A 17,043-nucleotide genomic window follows, 5' to 3' on the forward strand; every position below is an offset into this window, starting at 1 on the left:
GTAGACCAGGCTGGTCTCGAACTCACAGAGATCCGCCTGCCTCTGCCTCCCAAGTGCTGGGATTAAAGGCGTGTGCCACCACCGCCCGGCTCTTGGCTCATTTATTAATTAGTAGATCTAAATCCCCCCGTTTCATTAAAGTAAATTATATAAATATGAATATAAGAGACCCCTGACTCTCATAAACAGTTCTCTAAAGCCAGTTAATTTTTTGTCTTGGTTTCTTCAGCAGCCCATAGTACAGTGTTGACAATAGGAAACAAGTAGAATATTTCTTTTGACTTTAAACTGTAATTTCAAGCTACAATTGGCTCAAGATGGGGATTTAAAAAAAAGAAAGACTTTTCAGGGCTGGAGAGATGGTTCAGTGGTTAAGAGACTGTTCTTCCAGAGGACTAGCACTTGCATGGTGACTCAAACCTATCTGTAACTCCAGTTCCATGGGATCTGATGGTTTCTTCTGGCCTCCAAGGACCTAAGGCACACACGTTGTCCATGTACATACATCTAAGAAAATACTCATACATATAAAATAAAAATAAATAAATCTTTTAAAATATTTCTTATAAGAAAATAAAAAGCTATTGGATGATTCCCATTAAGTTAAATAGAGTCTTCTTCTGAGTAATTTAATTATTTATTGTTATAATTATTGTAACATAATTATTATTTGTTAATCTTCCATAGAAATGAATTATCTAGAACCACTGAAAAGAAGGTGGTAGAGAGTAAGGACCAGTCCTAAGGTCCTTACTAAGTAAGCAGGACACAGAGGAGGGAGTCAGTTAGGTGAGTGTGACCTGCACCCAAGCTTCAGAAGAGAGAGTGAGTGCTGTGCTCTCAATGGCCTGTGTTTTATAAAGTGCGCAAATATGCCTTTTGCAAGCATATTACAAAAATCAAGCAAAATGCGTTTTACATCACAATGGTTAGATAAAAACATGGATGGGTGGGTAGAGTCTGCAAATATGTAGATGCCGGTCTGTAGAAACTGACTCATCAGGACAGTATGCAGAAGGGGAAGTAAGAGGGGCTGTTCAGGAAAGACCAGGTCTGGACTACAGCAAGAGAAAAAAACTGTTTCAGGGAAAACAAATACAGCAGAGCGGACACAAGCAGCACCAGGAAATGGAGGTGGTGGCAACACCGAGAGACACTTTGGCCCACTTGGGGAAAAGGATACATGGGTAGATTCGCCTGTCGGAATGAAAAGATTTCATGTAAGGATGGCTACAGAACTTATAACATGGCGTGTTAATGACTGAGCCTGGCTTACCAGACAAATACAGTTTTTTTTTCAACCTTTTTGTAAAAATGTGGATTCCATTCTAGGGGACTTTACAAATGATAGGAAGTCTCAAGAAATACAAAAATTAAAAGGACTATGATGTTGAAATTGTGGCAGGGATAAAAGAATGCTTCCACGTGGTGACAGGGTGTACTATAAAGAAACCTCTCAGATTACCCTCAGACCCATGTCTCAGGTAGTATGGGAGGCCACACCAACTGGGTATTTACGTAAATTAGAATGGTGTTGGCCTGCTCACCTGTAAGCGAGATCTTTTTGTGCTATTTTGATATCTTTGCGCTGAGATCTCTGCTGTGGTCAATGATGCTGAGAATGCACTGTCTTTCCTGACTACTGGAAAACACCGCAAGGGCACCCGCTCACATGCTCGCATCTCTGTGAAACACCTCTGTTCTCTGTGTTCTCATATACAGATGATGACGGGGCACCCGCTCACATGCTCGCATCTCTGAGAAACACCTCTGTTCTCTGTGGTTCTCATATACAGATGATGATGGGGCACCCACTCACATGCTCGCATCTCTGTGAAACACCTCTGTTCTCTGTGGTTCTCATATACAGATGATGATGGGGCACCCGCTCACATGCTCACATCTCTGTGAAACACCTCTGTTTTCTGTGGTTCTCATATACAGATGATGATGGGGCACCCGCTCACATGCTCGCATCTCTGTGAAACACCTCTGTTGTCTGTGGTTCTCATATACAGATGATGATGGACTTTAAGTATGTTGGTAGTTAGCAAAAGTAGTGGTTTCTGTTATCTTTTAGAAATTTATCAATATTTTAGAGGACAAAACAATAGCTCTAGTATGAAATTACACATCCATACATGTATGCCATTGTACTTTGCTCATGTTCACCTCTCGATTACCATTTTATGTCCCCCTTCCAAATATTCTCCTTTATGTTTCATGTCTCTCCTATATAGGCATACATACACGAAGAACATGCATATGTATGAGAGAAATATGTATGTTTATAAAAGAGAAATTTCAGTGTTTGAATCTGACTTTCTTAGCACAATAATCCTCAATTCCTCTCATTTTTTAAAAAAAAGAACATAATTTTGTTCAAATAGAACCATGGTTCTAATTTTCTTTCTGTTGCTGTGATCAACAGTGTGACCAAAGGCAGTGGGGGGTGGGGCTCTTTGGCTTACTTCCAAGTCATACTCTGTTGTTTAAGGAAGTTGTTTAAGGAAGAGCTCAAGGAGAAACTTGAAACAGAACCCCTGGAGAACACTGCTTGATGGTTGCTCAACCATAGCTCATGATTAGCTGGCTTTCTCATACAGCCCAGTACTACTTCTCTAGAGATTATGTCACCAGAGTAGGCAGGGCCCTCCTGCGTCAGTTAATAACCAGCACAGATCCCATAGACGTGGTCACAGGCTAGTCTGTTTCAGGCAGTACTGCAATGAGACTTCAGATGATTATAGATTATGTCAAGTTAACAATTAAAGCTAACTAGGGCACTGTGTGTGGGGAAAGAGAATTTTCTTCATCTCTGTTGGTGGAAATCTAGGCTGGTTATTGTGATAGTGCACTATAAATGGGATGTGCGGGTGTCTTCGTTGTATACTTAGGTTCCTCTCATAAATGGAGAAAATAAAATGGATCGCTGTTCCTTGTACCTGTTCTTTTATTATTTTCATTCTAAAGTTACTACCAGTATATCCAGTGATACTCTCTAGAGTATTTCTCTGCCTAGTTAACAACGCTGCTTTGAATTGTTGATGGTTCTATTATTTGACATTATACACTTTCATAATAGAGTAAAGTTGCTTGTAGTATGCCCCCAAGAAGAGAAATATCTTAGTATATGCAAGACCCTGGATGCAATCTGTAATACTGAGAAAGAAGACACAATTAAAACATCAATATAATAACTTATATATTAACAAACTTAAGGATAAAATGTTCTAGAAGCATTAGGAAGTGCTAAAACTTTCAATATAGCCTATATCCCTGGAAGTATGCATCCATTTGTGCAGTTTTATGGATTTTATCTGATGGTTCTTTAAAACTATTTAGAAATTATTTTAGACAATATTCTTTGCCCTCTGCAAGTTCTCCCAAGATCTTCCTCACCTCCCTGCCCACTCAACCTCTTGTTTGCTCCCCCCACATATGCCCCACTCCCAAAAACAATAACCAAAAACCAAGAAACAGGAAAAACAACCAAAATAAAATTGAAACAGATAAGCAAACTAAAGAAAAGAAAAAGAGAAAGTAAATAAGACAAAAATAACAAAACAAAAAGTAAGTGTACATACACAGAATGGACTTTGTTTTGTGTTGTTCAACCACTCCTGGGCCTGGGGACTGCCTTGGATTGTTGTTAATATACCCAGTGACACATTGAGGAAAACTGGTTTTTCATTTCCCAGCAGGTATCCATTGCAAATTGCTTCTTGGTTAGGGGTGGACTTTGTGTCCACTTACCTGGCATTTTGTCTAGGTTGAACCTGTGCAGGTCTTGTGTGTACTCTCTTGATCTCTGTGAGTTCATGTCTATCAGTCTTGTGTCTGGAAGACACTGTTTCCTTGATAATCTCTTCACATCTTCTTACACATAGATCCCCGAGCCTTGAGAGGCGTTTGATAAAGATTTCTCATTTAGACTGAATTTGCCAGTCTCTCATTCTGTATATTGTGGATCTCTTTGTTAATTGTCAAATACTGCAACAAGAAGCTTCCCTGATGACAGTTGAGTGATGTACTGATCTATGGGTATTTTATTGACATGCTCCTTTAGTAGAATAAATTACTAGGTTATCCTGTGCACCCATGGCCTCTCTAATCTCAGTTCCTGGCCCCTTTAGCAGTGTCGTGTGGCTTCCTTCTCATCCGGGAAACTGGAGTAGAAGGATTAAGTTGGGATGGGGTGGAAAAGAAGAGTAAAGACACTACAGGCATTTTTAAAAATATGGAAACGAACTACTGCAGAAGCTTTCTAAAATGTACACGCAAATGAAAGGAATCTTACATGTAGTCACCATATAATGGAGGAAACAATACCTTAAGTAGACATCTTATACCACCAGGTCAAACCTCAGTGCCAGTAATGTGCTACATTTGTTGAATCGCTCGCTGGTCAAAGGGATCCTAGAGATCACCCCACTCTATATCACAGGTTATAGCCAAGGCTCTTGGTTACTCTTCATAACCTGATGGTAAGACCCTATTGCTGAACATGCAACTTCTGTATGTCATTGGATACAGAGATATCGAACTGGTGCTAAACCAGTAGCTACTCCTGATAAGTGTTGATGGTGCTGGGAGGTACTTAACATGCTACTAGAGGAGAAAAGTGCTCTATTTCACCCAGTTTAAAACCCTGTGACCTACAAGAGAGACCTTCCTGTGAAGTACACTGGCACAGTGGTAGCACAATGGCATCGGAGTAACCAGCCCCTTTTGGAGTGGATTGATTTTATGGTTATTAAACCATAAAGCATTTGGGGTTTTTGGGCCCTATCATTTGCAAGTCATCACTCTTGGTATCTTCACACAAAACTGTTAAAGAGTTGTTTTTTCTTTGTGGCTAGTACTTACCAACATGATAGACGCAATTCATTGCATGGCTACAGTTCGCTAGAATAGTCAGTCTTTTAGGAATTGTTTTAAGAGAAGAAGCATTAGGAGTAGAGTTCTTCTCATGTCTCTAATGAAACACAAGACAGGAGTGGGATCAAAATCAGATACATGTTCTTATCTAAATGTCTCTTTTGTAGAACACTTTTTATGGAACTTATAGAAACATCACTAATCTTTGTTAGACGAGAAGTTTTTACGTAAAGCAGTGAGAGCAGTTCTCAGAAGGTGCAGAGACACAGATAACGTTTGTTCCAGCCTTGTCCCCGGTGGTGTGTTTGTAGGTGTACACCGGTCAGAGAGTGAATGGTTGGCTCTCGTTTTCCTCTTCTTGCTTTTTATTAATCAGAACTTCCTTGTGAACTATAACGTGGTTAAAAATTTTTTAAATATTTTTGTTTTAAAAGTTGTGTGATTTAGTAGAAAGAATTTAGAGTACTGAGTTACCTGCCTAGCAACTCATAAATACAAAATTCAGCAAATTGTCTTGACCTTTAATAGCTGGTACATTACTTAATATTTTCCAAAGAAACTTTAAACGAGCATTAGCCAGAACAGGTGGCTTATAGGCATGAGCAGAAGCAGAATTACACAGTTTTGTTAGGGATTGTGGTTTCTTTCACATACGACATCGTGATGACCATCTGCTCCAGTCTTACAGCAGTGTTATGCAATTACCAAACACCATGCTTTCTAAGTCGTAAACTTGGTTAGTAATGCTTAGAGTTACAGAAAGACAAAAACTCTTCCTGCACATAAACAACTAATGTCTACACCGTTTTGGAAACAGACCAAGAATTGAACCTAAATTTGCTGCCTCTCACTTGACATTTATATGACTTTATATTAAGGAAATTTCTGGGCATCTAAGGTCCATTTTAGAGATTCTTTTTCAGAGAGAGTGAACATTCAGGAATATTGATTTTATTTAGGATAATGAGTTTGAATGTTCTTTGTTATTTTTATTGGGGTTCTAAATATCTTTGAGACTGCAGTGGTCAATTTTTAAAATATGCATTCAACAAAATTGAGCTCTTCCTGTGTTACTTTTGACTGTGATTTCTGCAGGCCAAACCTGAGTTTGTTTTTAATCCGCATGTATTCACTGCATTTTTTTCCAGGAGGTTTTATGAAGATGGAGCCATTGTCTTAGGTGAAGAAGCAAATATGCTTGCTGGCATGCTGCTTGGGCTCAATGCCATCGACTTCAGGTACTCGGCGTTCAACAAACTGAGTTCGGTTTTTAAGTGATTATACCTAACAGTTTCTACTCGTGATTTTTCTTTTGATTTGCTAAATAAAACACGGTTAGACTTTGGTATTGGATTTTTATTGCTTTCAGAACGACTAGTTTTCCTATGTCCTAGAAGAAAGAAAGAAAGTGAGGTGTTTCTAACTTCTCAGGCCTACTCTCTTAAGATGAGGGAAAGGAAGACTCTGCTGACAGGGAGGGAGATTTCTGTCTCTTGTTCTTGATATTTTCAGCTACTGCTGTAAAATGTAAAGAAGTAGATTCAAAGCAGATTTAAAGTAAGCAAGAGTCTTCCTTCCCCAAGTCTAGATAGACAAAATTCTGGGAGGATGTCTTGGGTACTTTATGCATCTTGTATTATTAGCATTAATTTGGAGTATACAATATTGTTCATTTTTCCTTTGGTTCTCACTAAGATGAACCAGTTGCAGACTGATCACAAATGCTAAAAATGGTTGTGGTTGGATTACTTTCAAGATTCTGAAAGCATCATTTTGCATTTAATTTACCTCAAATTGTACGTTGTATTAAAAGTAAAAAGTTGTCTGTAAGAAAACTCAAAGATAAGAATGAAGGAAGAATATTTTATGAACAGTTCAAGAATATTGATACTGAAATGACTTTCAGGTTTAACTTTAAATAGACTCCTATAATTTTCGTTGAGGTTATTTTTTTCTAGTAACTTACTTTCCCTTCAAAATATTTATCACTTCATAGGTTCTGGATTTCCCCTATTTATAATTTAATAAGCAAGTAATAGCTTAATTTTTAGGATGAACATCATAAAGTCTAAATGTTTGAGGTTTTTATTGCAGTTATTTAATATATGTGTGCATGGTGGGGCACATGTGAACGTGGGGAACAGGACGGGGTGCTGGCCTCTCCTACCGTGGGGGTCCTGAGGACTGCATTCACAGCACCAGGATTGATGGTGACCTTTACTCACTGAGTTGTCTTGCCAGCCTCGAGATTGTCTTTTAATCCTTGAGTGTCGTTAACTCTTCATATAGGTGTCCCGTCATGTTAGACCTATAAGTCTTTTATGTGTTTCGTTTTTTTTTTCTTTTAAAAGTTTAATTTCATGTTCAGATCACAGTATTTCACACCTGACAGCGATATACTCATGGCCATATTATGGCACAAAATGTATATAGTCTAACTTTTAAAGTCCCCACAGACTTAAAGGGTCCTGCCACTGTTCAGACGTCTCAAGATGAAGTGTCTTTTGACTGTGAACCACTATTGAATAAAATATAAATTACAACCGGGTGGTGGTGACACACGCCTTTAATCCCAGCACTTAGGAGGGAGAGGCAAGCGAACTCTGTGAGTTTGAGACCAGCCTGGTCTACAAGAGCTACTTCCATAACAGCCAGGGCTGTTACACAGAGAACCCATGTCTCAAAAAACCAAATAAATAAATAAATATATGCTTTCACTGTACAATGGTACATTCCCATTTGTAGCACAATTAATAAAAACTCAGAGACAGAAATTGATGTTCAACCTGAAGGTCAGAAAAGCAAAACAACCAGCCATTGGCTCTTACCTCTCTATCTCAGTCCAAAATGGTGACCGTGCCTCCAGGAATCTCAGAATGAGACTGTGTGTGAGAACTGTCTCCTCCCATTCTCCTCTCCAGTGCTAGGATTAAAGGCATGTACCACTACTGCTAGATTTCTATGGCAAACTAGTGTGGCTACTGGGATTAAAGTTGTGTGTCAGCACTACTGGTCTTAAGAATGACCAGTGCAGCTGTTTTACTCTCTGAACTTCAGGCAAGCTTTATTTATTTATTAAAACACAAGTGAAATATCACTACACCCACTCTGAAAAGGAAGAATGCAAGCATGCTGAGGTTAGACCAGAGCAGGAACTGCAGCAGGGGAAACACCAAGTCCTGTGGTTCCGTGTCTGCTGCTTTAGTTTCAAAGGGTTTAGATGGATCCACCCTTCATCCGCCTTGCAGGCTATCTTTGTTCCTCACGGAAACCAGTGTCTCTGGGTTGCTGCTACCGGGTTCTATTACTGCTGCCTTCAAAGGCTCCATCAAAGTGGCCTATTAAGCTCTGCTTACAACATTCAGTGGCTTTTCCAGCCCAGATGTCCAAAATATTCCACACTCCTTCTATATAATAAAGGTCTAAAACTACATGCTTGGGTTTTTCAGAATAGTGGCCCATTTCTAATACCATTTATCCATTTATCTGTTAGCTTCTTCTCTGTGGCTGTGATAAAATGCCCTGATGTGGACAACTTAAGGGAGAAGGAATCTGTCGTTTCAGAGGAGTAAAATCCATCATGACACAGAAGACATGACAGCACTAGTAGGGATGGCATGGTGACAGAAGCAGGAAATGGGAGATCACATTGTGTCTCTGCTCAGAAAGCAGAGTAAGAATAGTGGGGTGGGGGTGGGGGACAAGCAATAAACCCTCAAGCCCTCCCTCACTGACATAATTCCTTCATAAAGACTTTATAACCATCTCAAACCGTACCATCGGCACCATCGTGCTGTGAAACACGTGTTCAAAACAACCATTAGGGATTGAACTACAGTCACCAGACTTTGACAGCAAGTGTCTTTAACTGCGGAGGCATCTCACTGACACTGTGTGGTCGAGTGAAAGCAGATACCTAAACCATGTGTTAGTAATGTCTGTGAAAATGGAGGCATGTGTGTGAAGTGGCGCCACTTTAATTTTGTCCTTATTTGAACCTGGAAAAGTAAATGCATGCTTTTTGTATGCTTAAATGAATATTTTGGCAGTCGAACTTTGGAACAAAATCAGAAGGTGAGAGTTCACAGGTGATTTTTTTTCCTTTGAAATATCAATCTGATGAAGGTTAATATTTAGGAGGATGCCTATATGTTTGTCTTTGGATTCACCTTCTAATTTAGCTTCTCTAGGATCGCGAATTATAAGCTCACTGTCCTTTATTTATGGCTAGAAACCAAATATGAGTGAGTACATCCCATGTTCCTCTTTTTGGGTCTGGCTTACCTCACTCAGGATAGTGTTTTCTATTTCCATCCATTTGTACGCAAACTTCAAGAATTCCTTGTTTTTTATTACTTAACCTGGATGGAGGTGGGCGGTCCTTGGACTTCCCACAGGTCAGGGAACCCTGATTGCTCTTCAAGCTGATGAAGGAGAGGGACTTGATCGGGGGAGGGGGAGGGAAATGGGAGGAGGTGGCAGGGAGGAGGCAGAAATCCTTAATAAATAAATAAATTTAAAAAAAGGAAATATCAATCTGATTTCTTATAAATGTTTCTGCATTTATATTTATGGAGGATGTGTTTTTTGGTGTTGTTTTAGTTGTTTTGAGCAACGTTTTGTTTAAAGCTGGGATAACTGATGTGCATCACTGCGCCCAGCTCTAGAAGATGTTTTTAACAATAGTTATCATCAGCCAGACACCTTCTTATCCTTCTGTCTGTGTGATACAAGAGTGGAGATCTGGATTAGGGGTCAAGAGATTTAGATTTCCTTTATTGGCATTGTGAGAATCACAGCATGCCCCCAGGCATATTGCTTAACCATTTCTATGACCTTATGGTCTCAGAAGAAGCTATTTAGAGAGTAGAGGTTTTCCAGCACTTCTTGAAGGTCTAAGATCTAAACTTTTTCATTTATTGAGATAGTTTAGAAGCTTCTTCTTTGCTAATCAAGCAGACCTTTCTAGGAGATCGTGTTACCTGAGAATTTGTATTTAAACATGGAAAGCAAATCTTTTTTTTTATTCTCTAGTGATATTTTGAATGACCAATAAAAATCAACATATTGGCAAATAGCGTAATAAAGTTTAGATTGTGTGGGGTTTTGAGGAATAAGGGTCTCCATAGACTCATATATTTGAATGTTTAGTCACCAGTTGATCTGTTTGAAAGGATTCCATGGATTAGGAGGTGTGGTCTTGGAGGGAGTGTGTCACTGGCATTGGACTCCAGGGTATCAAAAGCCAGGACCCTCTCTGGTTGTGGATTAGGATGTAGCTCTCCGCTGCTTCTTCAGCCTGCTGCCGTACTTCCTCCCATGATGATAATGGACTAAGCCTCTGAATCTGCAAGCAAAGCTGCCAATTAAATGCTTTCTTTTTTAAGAATTTTTGTGGTCATAGTGGCTCTTCACAAAAATAGAACAATGATTAAGACCTTGATTTCTCAGTAAATTTTATTGTTGCTTTATGAAACATTATCTAATATATTAATTAACCTGTTGTATAATGCTTGTCGTTGATATTGAAAATTAAATATTTAAGATACTTATTTGTAGCAAGTAACAATTATATTATGAACAAAGACATTCCTGTGCAGTTGGAACTTTCATATTTATGTACTAATATGAATATTTATTGTCTGCTTTCTTAGCTTCTGCCTAAAAGGAGAAGGACTGGATGGCACCTTCCCTGCTGTAATAGACTATACACCGTATTTGAAGTTTGAGCAAAGGTACTTGCCATTTTGAAATATGTTGTTGAAATCTTAATTGTAACTTTGAACAATTTTTATCTGATTTAAACTTCTTATGTAACATTTGTTTCTTATCAGAAATTATTAGTTAGAACTAAGGAGATGGCTCAGTGGATAAAGTGTTTGCTTTACAAGCATGAAGTCCAGTTGGCATCACCAGAACTCATGTAAAAGATGGCCATGGTGGAATGGGTATGCAATCTGGGCAGTCAAGCACAGGGGGCTCTCCAGAACTCATGGCCAGGCAGTCCCGTTGAGCTTGAGCTGGAGAATCAGTAGAGACTTAGTCTCACAAAGTAACATCGAGAGTAGTACAGAAAGACACCCAAAGTTGACCTCTGACCTCTGACCTCCAACACACACACATACGGGGTGGGAAGACTATGAGTGAGTTCTACCTCCAACTTCACTTCCAGTATTTATGAAGATATAGTCTTATATTAATCTCAGTATGCTGTTTGTATAAACATATCTATTTATATTGCTAAAACCATTGTAAAAGAATACATGCTCCAAAATAAGCCATTGAGATTTCAGAACTGTGATTCATTAGATTGGGTTCCATTTTGTAGAAATAAATTTTGCTGAAAATTTCACTTATTTTAGGTAAATTCAGTGACAAGTCTACTGATCCTTAAATTGTACACTTCTAAAAAATACCTAGCAATGAATCCCACTGCTAGTCTGTATAACAATATTCTGTAAGAATTCTAGACTTTTGTTGGGCGGTGGTGGCGCACGCCTTTAATCCCAGCACTCGGGAGGCAGAGGCAGGCGGATCTCTGTGAGTTCGAGACCAGCCTGGTCTACAGAGCTAGTTCCAGGACAGGCTCCAAAGCCACAGAGAAACCCTGTCTCGAAAAACCAAAAATAAATAAATAGATAAATAAATAAATAAATAAATAAATAAATAAATAAATGAATTCTAGACTTTTATAATCTTATTGAAAATTAATTAGCTGAAATTCTGTAGGTGTTTTTTGTGTTTTCCTGAAAAAAAAAATGATCTTGTGAATAGCATAAAATTCTATTATACTTAAATACTGTAATCAGGCCATCGTTATAAGGTACTCTGTAAGTTCTATGTACATGTAATATACATACATAATCACTCAAGGTATATTTGATGCATATCTAATCTAGGAAAATCAATCTCTGTCTCTGTCTGTCTGTCTCTCTCTCTCTCTCTCTTCCCCCTGACTATTCTGGAACTCGCTGCGTAGGCCACGCTGGCCTCTAACTCACAGAGATCCACTAACCTCTGCTTCCTGAGTACTGGGATTAAAGGCACATGCCATTATCCCCAGCTTAGAAACACATTTTCTTAAGTGCCAAGGGTGTGGGGCGGGGGGTGGAACATTAGAAACGTCTGAATAAAAGTTCAGCCCCTGACTCCAAGAAAACCACCATCAAATAAAAGATTTCAGGCATTCAAGTAAAAATATCCATGGCTTTTTCTGGGTGGTGACAGATGAGAGCAACCTCTGTGTTCTTTGGGGTTAATTTCGTGAGTGTACAGGAGGGGCTTCTTACAGGAAAAGGGTGAAAAAATGGCTGCTGCACCACAGAAAAGGCCACGTTGTTATGGTAATGACTCAGAAAGATGCATCCCTTAAGCCCTAGGGAAAGAATCTCCCTCCCACAGTGGTATTTACTGTCTTTATAGCCCAAGACAGTTTGTGAATTGAGGAACTTCTGAGCTTCTGGAATCTGGTAACGTGAGCTTGTCCTTCTTTATGGCTGAAAAACATTCAGTTGGGTCTATGTGCCAAGTGTTCATTCTGTGTCCCACTGTTAGAGGACATGCAAGTTGGTTCCAGAACTTGAGGTCCCTAATAAACACGGATGTGCAGATACCCTTGTGACACACTGACTTGGAGTCCATGTAAAAGCCCAGGAGTGGTTTATCTGGTGCACATGGTAAATCCAGCATTAGTTTCTTGAGAAACCTTTGTACTGACTTTTATCCATCTGAACTGTTTTACATTTCTACCAAAAGCATATAAGCCTTCCCTTTTATTCACATCCTTGCCGGCATACGTTGTTATCTGTTTTCTTTTTTTTATTCATTATATGCTGTATGTATGTACTAGCTGGTTTTATGTCAATATGATCCAGAAGGAAGGAGCCCCATTTGAGGAAATGCTTCTGTAACATCCAGCTGTTAGACATTCTCTTAGTGATTGATGGGGTGGGCTGTTGGTCCCAGGTTCTATAAGAGATCAGACTGAGCAAGCCATGTGGAGCAAGCCTCTAGGATCCTGTCCTGTTTGAGTTCCTATCTTGACTTCATTCAAGGATGAACTCCGCTGTGGAAGTACAGTCTGAATAAACCCTTTTCTCCTCAGCTTGCTTTTTGTTTGGTCATGAGTTTAATCTCAACAATAGAAACCCAGACTAACACGTATGATCTCTTCATTTTTATTTTTATTTTTTGTATTTTTATTTTTAATACAATATTTTTATTATTTCAAAATTCCATACTTGAATACAATGTATTTTGATCATGTTTATCCCCATTCTTCCCCTTAATGCCTACATTCACCCCCTACATGCTCCTTTTTAAGCTTCAAGTCCTCTTTAGTATACTAAAACCCTCTGAGTCTAATTTGTGAAGGCCCTGTAACTCACAGCTGTGGACTATCCACTGGAGTATGATCCTCTTACCAGAAACCACACCCTAAAATATTGCCCCCACCTTTGCCCATGAACTGTCAGCTATGCCTGCGTGCTCAGGAACCCCTTCTCTTTCTCTGCTGGGTTGTTTGCTGGCTTGAGACTGAGCAGGCAGCTGCACAACCATAAAGTATGTGCAGGATCTGTGGTTGCTGCTGCAGTCTCTGTGAGCTTCACTTAGTTGCTTCTGTAGGCCATGTTTTTGGGGTGTCCTTGACACCGCTGGCTCCTACAGTCCTCCCTCCTCCTCTTCAGTAGGATTCCCCTGGCTCCACCTTGTTTGGCTATGGGTCTCTACATCTCCTCTCATCAGTTGCTGGATGAGGCCTCTCTGATAGGCACTGATCTATGAGTATAGCAGGATGGCATTAGAAATCTCTTCATTGATTTTTTTTTTTTCTCTGTTGCCAGTAGTGTTTGGTTCTCCCTGGGTCTCTGAGCCATCCAGCTTCTGGTTCCGAGTCATCCAGGCAGCCAGGCATGTGCTGTCTCTCACGGCATGGGCCTCGGGTCAGACCAGTCATTGGTTGGCCTCTCCACAAGTTCTGCCCCACCATTACCCCAGTACATCTTCCAGGCAAGACAGATTATAGGCCAAAACTTTTAAGTCCAGATTGGTTTTCCAGTCCTACTGCTGGAGTCTTGCTTGGTTATGGAAGATGACCAGTCAGGCTCTGTATCCCCCATTCCTAGGAGACTTTACTGGGATCCCTCTCATAGATTCCAGGGAGTTTCCACTGGGTTTCTGCATAGGCCCCCAAGTGCCCGCAATTCCAGTCATTCCTCCTCCTACGCTCTTCCTCTAGCCCCCCCTCCCCGCACTTGATCCCTTCTGTTTGCATCCCCGCTTGCCTGCCACCAGTCCACCCACAGTCCTGTTTCCCCTTCCCAGGGAGATACATGCACCCCCCACTTGAGTCCTCCTTGAAATTTAATCTCTGGGTCTGTGGATCAGAAAGCAAATTTTTAACCCATGTAACATTCATGCCACGATTGCAGCCCTGGGCATATCTTGCATGCCAATTATTTCTTTTCTTAGTATTATTCTGACTAGGGTGAGAATGAATCCCAGTGAAGTTTTTATTTCATTTTACTGATGCCTTAAAGATGCTGACATTTTTTCATGTCCAATCGCCATTTGTATTTATTATCGTCTTTGATTCACTGACATTGATTTTTGTACAGGGCAAGAGACAGAGATCCAGTTTTGAACCCTGCTTATATAGTTTACAACTCAGTTTATGGAAGAAACTGTCTTTTTATTATATATAATATAATATTATGGCAAAGATGCCAAAAATCTAATGGCTATAGAAGTGTAGGCTTGTATATGGAGCCTCTCTCCAGTTTTGTCACATTCCATGTCTGTATTATGTCAGTATCATGCTGTTTTACTACAGTGATCCAGCAGTATAACTTGAAATCATGTAATATAACATCAGCATTATTCTTTTGCTTAGGATTGCTTTGGCTATCCAGAGTCTTTTGTGCTTCTATATGAATTTTAAGATTTTTTTTTTGTTCTGGTTCTGTGAAGAATGGTTTTGGAATTTTGACTGAGATTGTATTAAATTGATATGTTGCTTTTGTTAAGTTATTCATTTTCATAATAGTTATTCTTCCAATCCATGAGCATCAGAGACCTTTCTGTCTTCTAGTATATTCTTCAGTTACCTTCTTTAGTATAGAAAAGGTTTATTATATAGTACTTTTACTTCCTTTTTTCTTTTGTTGAGGCAATTGTAAGTAGCATTGTTTACTTGATTTTTTTTCTCAATGTATTTATCCAAGTTGTATGCAAATTTCTAGTATAAATAGCCCCTTATTGCTGCTCTGTATGTAAACCAAACGCATTATTTCATCAAGATGGACTTTGGCCTACATGTACTTTGATATGCCATGTGTGCCCTATCTGGAGTGAATAAGTACTTGTTCATCTCATCCCAGAAAAAGCTAACACAATGGTTTATCAAATTAGAGTTTTCTGGTGGGCCGTTTTGTGGATGCCAGGGAAGCAAGAGCAGGTGGGGGAGCAGATCCCGGAGGGCCTTGATGGAGTGTTGGGATCTCAAAATGCAAAGTGATTCCTGTCCTTTAGATTGTTAGGTGTGTGCAGGTAATCTTGGAAACAATGAAGCAAGACTGAATTAGAATGGGCTTTTGGCTATTATGGACGGCTCTGAAGTGTGTGGGTTGCTCAAAGCCCTCCTGGCTTTGCTTCTGTTGAATTTGAGGATCCCCACGATGCTGAGAGCTGGATGGAAGAACACAGTGGCTTCCCAGTAAGAATGGAGCTGTCGAAGGGTGAGAAAAGAAGCCGGAATTGCGCCCCCCTTTGGGGTCGTCTCCCTCAAGATAATTAACCTAGGAGTCCTCCACCTCAGTGAAGATCTCCAGGGAGAAGCTTCTCTAGAAGCCAGAGCAGGTCACTTTCTAGAGGTAGAAGACAAAGGTCTCTGTCTCGTGAGAGAAACCACAAGCCATCCCGACCCTTCTCTAATTCTCAAAGCCTGTCTCGGTCAAATGAGAGGAAGTAGAAAAATAGCTTGCAAAAGAAGTGATGTACAGGAAATAACTTCATTTGACAGGAGTATGTACAGGACATTTAAACTTTTGAGACTTCATAACTTGGTACATTTTAAAGATTTTTTGCTGTTCATGTTCCCTTAAGCAGGATTGAATTTGCTTTGAACTTTAGTTTTTCATAGACTGAAATAAACATAGATCCTGCCCCCCAAAAAGAGTTTTCTGGTGGAGTCTTTAGGGTTCCTTATCACAGAATATCTTCTGCAAAATAAAGATCTTGAACTTCTTACTTTCCTATTTATATCCCTTTTTGTTTGTTTTCTGTTTTGTCTTACTGTTCTACCCGGGACTTCAGGCACTGTGTTGTTGGATTAGAGGGGGCATGTCTGTTCTCCACTGTGAATATTCTATACTTTATTCCACTGTAGTCATGTAGAGTGCAAGAGATTATTTTGATTTTCATGCTTTTAATAATACTTGCTTGGGTCCTGTTGTGTAATCTATGATTTTTTTCTGTGATTTCTTTAAACATACTTGCAATCATTCTCTTAAATTCTTTGGATTTCATTTAATACACTCTCACTGGAAAGCCTTTATTGTGGAGTCATCATTTTTGGAGTGATGTGAGTTTTCATGTTTGTTGTCCTTTGGTGTATCAACTTGTCCATCTGGGATTGGATCGTACTAAATGTGGTTTGAGTGAGAACTATCCTACATAGGCTCACATATCTGAGTAATTGGTCCCAAGAGGGTGGCATTAGTAGGAGAAGACATGGAACATTTAGGAGGCGGAGTCTCACAGGAGGATGTACTGGGACAGCTTTGAGAGTTTATAGCCTTGCCCCGCCGCCAGTTCTTTCTGCATCATACTTATGTTTGCAGATATGGTCTCTCTGCTTCCTACTCTGGCCACCTGCTCCCGTGTCTTCCTTACCATTATGGACTCTCTAACTCAAACTCTTACTTCTATGAGTTGCTTCTGTTAATGGCTTTATCACCAGAGCAGAAAAATAACTAACTCTAGTTGGCACTAGAGAGTTGGGTTATTGCTGAGACAAATCTGACCATGTTGTTTTTGCAGGAACATGGAAGACTGACATTTCAGACAAGGAAAGCAGTTGGATGCTGTAAGCAGAGCTAATAGGCCATTCTGGTGGGAGCCTGAAGGCGAATTTAATTAATCCAGGCCAGTGGGTACAAGAAG

General features: G+C 39.8%; 1 protein-coding gene and 1 pseudogene across 3 annotated transcripts in view; both read left to right on the forward strand.

Annotated features, from left to right (window-relative positions):
- The window catches only part of Rundc3b (RUN domain containing 3B), a 152,939-nt gene that overhangs the window by 66,089 nt on the left and 69,807 nt on the right, over window positions 1–17,043 (forward strand). For all 3 annotated transcript variants that reach the window (XM_026784635.1, XM_005358285.3, XM_005358286.3), the window contains exons 5-6: window positions 6,030–6,119; window positions 10,536–10,616. In XM_026784635.1, the coding sequence (XP_026640436.1) occupies window positions 6,030–6,119; window positions 10,536–10,616 (171 nt within the window). The remainder of the gene's footprint in view (window positions 1–6,029; window positions 6,120–10,535; window positions 10,617–17,043) is intronic.
- Window positions 15,320–15,850, forward strand: LOC101986586 (annotated as a pseudogene).

The sequence above is a fragment of the Microtus ochrogaster genome, chromosome 26, assembly GCF_000317375.1.
Source record: "Microtus ochrogaster isolate Prairie Vole_2 chromosome 26, MicOch1.0, whole genome shotgun sequence".
In the NCBI taxonomy this organism is placed as follows: Eukaryota; Metazoa; Chordata; class Mammalia; order Rodentia; family Cricetidae; genus Microtus; species Microtus ochrogaster.